We start from the raw sequence: 5,508 nt of genomic DNA on the forward strand, positions 1-5,508 counted from the left end.
AAAGTATATTTCTATATATTTTTTTAAAAAAAATCTTTTTCTAAATAAAAATATAATGTTTAAACTTTTATTCCGAAAAAGAAAATTATAAAAAAAATTATAAATCTATACTTTATATTCATCTTAAAATGCATGTCGGACACTCTCTAAAAAACGATAACAATCGGGAGGGAGGGGGTAATATACAAGTGCATGAAGACCTCAGCAGAGCAAATATAAAATTAAATTTAGAAAAGGTAGAGGATACACAGAATCCCTTTACATATTATTTGCTAGTCCTCTGATAGAAGTCTAGGTGAGGTTGACATAAAAGAGTACAAAAGTCTAAGATTAGGATGAGCATGTCACCCTGTCATCCATAAACATACACAACATAATAATGATTTATACAAGCCAACTAAAGGAACCGAATAACAGTCTTCACTTAGACTTGCAGAATCCGACTTACCTTGCCAATGCACAATATTTCTTTGTAGAGCATTTGTTTTGCACTTACTCAGATTCCACCTGAAATACACCACTTTCGGAAGTTAAAACAACTTCAATAATTCTGAATCTGTGGCTGCTCTTTTCTTTTCAATCTTCTGCACAAATATTTAACTTAGTTCATTTCAATCTTCTGCACAAATATTTTATTTATGTTTTCATCCTGTAAAGCAGACTCAGGTCTCAGTGTTCTAGGTACCACTTTTACAATAATTTTCATTGTAGCACATGCTGCACTCCAAGTTGACGGCCCTCTAAACTATCCGTAAGAACGAACTCTCCTTCACACAATCTATAAACATATATGTCTAGTCACAGTATCATAAAGGAGCTGCAGAACTCAACCACCCAAACAAAAGCAGGCAAAATCTTTCCTGAGAAATATAACTGTAAATCAATAGCCTCCATTGACGCCCCCATATATTGATGCTCAATCAAAATTCAAAAGTATAATTTCATGCAAGACAGATTCCATCACTAACCCAACAGATAAATACCCCGAAAGTTAAGATTGCTTAGCTGAAGAGTTTAAAAGGATGAAATTTTGATGACTGTTGCTAGAATACTAGAGGACGAAGCACGCAGTGTTAATAGCCAGTGTCCCAAGCACAGCTGAACATTCTTCAACCTTAAAAGAGTTTTTCGTGAAATATTTGATGTTGTTGACCAAACAGCAATTTCCAAATCCTAAGCAAAGAACTAACCAAATTCAAGAAAAATATTATATAAAAAGATAAAACATCCATCTGCACCTAAACTATTGAGGAAATAATCTAACCAGGTAACCATTGATTCATTACCGTAATAAAAGCCTTCCAAACATTGTACCCAATCCCTATGTACCACCATCCTGTTTTGTGTCTTAAGTATCAGTGCTCCGCATTTTCCCAATTATAACTTAGTTCATTTCTGGTAGCAGTTAACACCCTGAATCAGGGTTGGTCTCTGCAAGAGTGATCTTAATTGGTTGCCATCCAGACTGATGATGTATAATCCACTTCTTTATGTTAATTGCCATGTATAGAATTTGAAGAATTTCACCTAAAGAACGGTCCTTCAAGCACAAACTTTTAATAATAGTAGCTGCTTCATACCTATATAAATATAATACAATAAATAGTCAGATTAAATTTAAAAAAAAAAGAGAGTACATTCACTTGACAGTGACACAAATTAGAAAGAATACTTACTTGCAATTGGAAGCTGTTATCACAGATCGCCCAGCTGATGATTTAAGAAAACTATGCAATTCATCCCACGTTGCTTTCGGATATTCCTTAGTATTAGCACCTATAGGGTTCACACATTGCCACAATTTCTCATTCTTACCAACATACAACTGTGAAGCACCTATATTTTGCTTTACTACGAGTTGCTGTTCTACGGCACTATCGAGTGCTTTTTTAACATCAGTACTGCGGTGCCTAACATCTCCATAACGTATGCAGTCCGTTATATTTGCTTCAGTTGGCATCATCTTTTCACTTTTTAGGGTGTTAAGGGTAAGCAAAATCATCCCAATAAGACCTTGTATATATTCAGAAGGTCTCGGGCATCCTGGGGTTCCCCAAACACCACTACCAGAAACATTAGAAGTAACTATTGCTGAAGAAGACGGATGCAAAAATTCTAGAGAACCACTCGGATACCTGTTTTTCTGTGTTTCATGGAGAAATTGAGATGAGTTGTTGGTTATATGTCCCTTAACAGGACTGTTTGTGTTTACTTGATTAGGAGCTTCTACTGTAGAATTTTGATTCAATTGTCCTCCTTTCCATGACTGAGAAACCAACGGATTGTAGTCCCTGCTGGGGTATTCTGAAAGGTTTAGCTTTCCAATATCAGGTAAATTTAACAGTGAGGCAGAGTTAGCGCTTGGTCCATCCCATCTGGGAGGCATCAAATGAGGAGGCCTACTGTGATGATTGGGAGGAAACAGATTGCCTGGCGGAAAGGCAGATGCAGGCGGCATTGTAAAGTTACTCGGTCTTGCTGGCAGTAAGAGATGTTCTTGGTAGGATTTCGGGAAGTTAGTAGAATGGGTCCAAGAAGACTCGGGATTGGCAGGAAAACAATTTGAGGTAGCTAAACCAACAGATTCTTGGCTATTATAGACGCCTGCTAACTCTTGAGAACCCTGCTTAGGGTGTGAATATTCAGGTTGATAGGAGTTTGTGTTGTTATGATCATCATGAAATCCTACAGGTGAGCCTGAAGTTCTTGGTATACTAGGTTGACTCGAAATTTTCCGTAATTGTTTTCCTTTATGTTTGACATCATTTGTACCCCTTCCCACGCTTGAAAACCTCTGGTTTACAGAGTGGGCACTTTCATAAAATGTTTCCACGGGTTGGCTTGCCTGGAAAGATTCGGTAACTGGAATTCTTAGATGATCATTATTGGGCTTATGACCATAGCCATTCCCCACCGGCAATGACTCGACATTTGTTACGGGTGGTCCCCCAGCTAAAAGAGTCGTCCACAGCCATACACTCCTTGCAGCTGCCTGAAGTGGTGCAGATGCTCTTTGAGGCTGTGCTAGAAGGATATTATACCTACGCATGCGCAATTGGTGGAGAGCATTCGAGAAGTCTCGATCACCAGATATCAATAAATAATTAGCAGGAGCAGAATTATCCACCGCCCAAAATAACATGTCTACTAGAATTTTTTTGTCGCTGGCATCTTTAACACCTACAAATGAAAAATTCAACTCCTTATTCAGACCATTCAAACAGAATGAAAACAAGTAAATATAGGCCATCGAGTCTAAAAAGTTCTGCAAAGAAAACAACTCTAGCCTCTTATATAGAAACATGAACGCATGTCAACAAAGTATCACGTCGAAGTCTGAATTCTTATTTGAATTTCCTTTGGATCCAATCTAACCTATTCAAAACAAATACTATACAAGTAACAAGATTAAAACTTACATATTCACATATAAAAACCAGTTTTAAAAATTGCCTACAAAATATATTCATCACTTCATAAAAAATCAGACCTAGTCAATAAAGCACCAAAGACAGCCGAATTATGTACTAAATTCCGTAAAATTCTAAAAACTTTGACATAATTAAGAAATGAATCTAGTGAATATACACACATACATAGATCCAGATATCAATACATAAACACAGAAATTTATACATGAATTTAATATCTTTCCAACAGACAGAGTATTTTAATTTCGATAAATGAATAAAATTATCCGATATTATCAGTCAACGAGGTCTAACCACATAGATCCAGTGTTTCAAATTTATTCAAAACATAACAAACTCGCAGATCAAAATCGTAACCAATCAGAACAAAATTCAAACACAAGGCAATATATTATACCTGCAGGAACGTGATTTAAAGCGATGCCAGTGCTATTAAGAGCCTGTTGAACATAAGCCGGAATCCGATTAGTATCGCCGTAAGCAGAAATGGAAACAGCGCCGCCATAATTCATTTTGACCAACGCCGATGCGATGTTTTGAGCGATCGAGTGTGGATCGCAGCCTTTTGGAACTTGACAGTTCTCTATGTCCCACCACACCGATATTTTAGCCGTAGAGTACTGCGGTTCCGGTAAGGAAGCGAGTGGGGGAACAGCGCCGTTGTTTCCGCCGGAACCGCCCATAATTGACCGCCAAGTTAGTTAAAGAGTCGTCCGAGAAGTCGGTGGAGAGACTTTTGGAGAAATTTTATTTTATTTTTATTTTTTGTGGATTTACATTTGTTTTAGATTATTAGTTTGTGGAGGTTACGAAGTTTGAGAATGGGATGGGATATATATAAGGACCGCACACGATTGTCGATTAGTTTGACGTGCTCCAGCACCTCCAATAATATACCGGTGGTTTCGTAAATAATATCATTAAACTAAGTAAACCAAATTAAGGAGATTGTTTTCATAAAAACTCTCGTTTGATCTGCAACAAAATTAGTACGTGTGATATATAAAATATTGATATTATTTTAGTTCAATTTCACATGAAACTTATCGATTTGTATGCATATTTTCGATAATCCTGATATTCAAAATAGTTCACATAAATATTTGTCGAAATTCGTAAAATATTGGATTTATAAAACTGGACAAGTAAGTGATCGTCTCGGTCTCGAATTCCAATACAAAAAATTTTATGTAATTCTTAAAGGAAAAATCCAACTTTTTTCTCTATATCTCTATATTCAATCATAGTCATTGTATCGTCGATGCAAGTACAATGTGACCATCAATTCCATACCCCGGTATTAATATTTTTTGTCCCACTTTGCGTGTTGATGATTGACAAGAAGACGGACGTCAATTGTCAATCGATGACTACTGCATTATTTCTCCACCAATGCATTAAGAATATGTTTCCTCGTTATTTTTTATCATAGTCAATGTGTAAACAACTCTACAACCGTTTTTTTGTGTCGTCGATGCAAGACTATCAATCTCATACTCCGATATTGATATTATTTGTCTCATTTTGCGTGTTGATGATTGACACGGAGACCGACGTCAACTGTCAATCAATGACTACTGCATTCCTTCTCCACTGGTGTATTAAAAATATGTTTCCTCGTTGTTTTTGAAGTATGAATTCGATGGTGCATTTGTTTCTTGTTCTTATCAAATTAACGATGATAATCATTTGGATGATAATAGTAGGTCCGATTTGACACATGTAAATATAATCAATATCGTGGATCATAAATCTACACGTATCTCTCTGTAAATGGGTATAAATATATACATATATTATTTTTTAATATTATAATATTTATAGTATTACTAAATGATAAATGATATTATTGAACTTAATCATGTTGTAATTTGAGACATTTCATTGCATAATATAATATAATATAGTAAGAAACAAAAGCAAAAGAAAAGAATAAAGGGAAAATAAGTGGAAGGAAAACGAGGAAAATGATTATTACATACATAAACATCATTTTTAATAAATTTTCCTAAATTTTATTATATAAAATAAGAAATGAAATGTAGATTTAACTTTTTATGGCATCACAACTACCCTA

General features: G+C 35.4%; 1 protein-coding gene across 3 annotated transcripts; it reads right to left on the minus strand.

The window, feature by feature from the left end:
* Nucleotides 1-206: 206 nt before the first annotated feature.
* LOC141723983 (uncharacterized) lies at nt 207-4,270 on the minus strand. Of its 3 annotated transcripts, none has more exons than XR_012576425.1 (4): nt 3,829-4,270; nt 1,677-3,180; nt 1,287-1,580; nt 207-1,185 (listed from the first exon to the last, which is right to left on the minus strand). XR_012576425.1 is itself a non-coding variant. In XM_074525959.1 (3 exons), the coding sequence occupies exons 1-3, from the start codon at nt 4,112-4,114 to the stop codon at nt 1,406-1,408; spliced, it is 1,965 nt and encodes a 654-aa protein (XP_074382060.1). In that variant the 5' UTR covers nt 4,115-4,270; the 3' UTR covers nt 207-1,405. The 3 variants fall into 3 exon arrangements, 1 of the variants encoding a protein (XP_074382060.1); XR_012576424.1 differs by having other exon boundaries at nt 207-1,173; nt 3,829-4,269; XM_074525959.1 differs by having other exon boundaries at nt 207-1,580.
* Nucleotides 4,271-5,508: the final 1,238 nt, after the last annotated feature.

The sequence above is a fragment of the Apium graveolens genome, chromosome 5, assembly GCF_009905375.1.
Source record: "Apium graveolens cultivar Ventura chromosome 5, ASM990537v1, whole genome shotgun sequence".
Lineage (NCBI taxonomy): Eukaryota > Viridiplantae > Streptophyta > Magnoliopsida > Apiales > Apiaceae > Apium > Apium graveolens.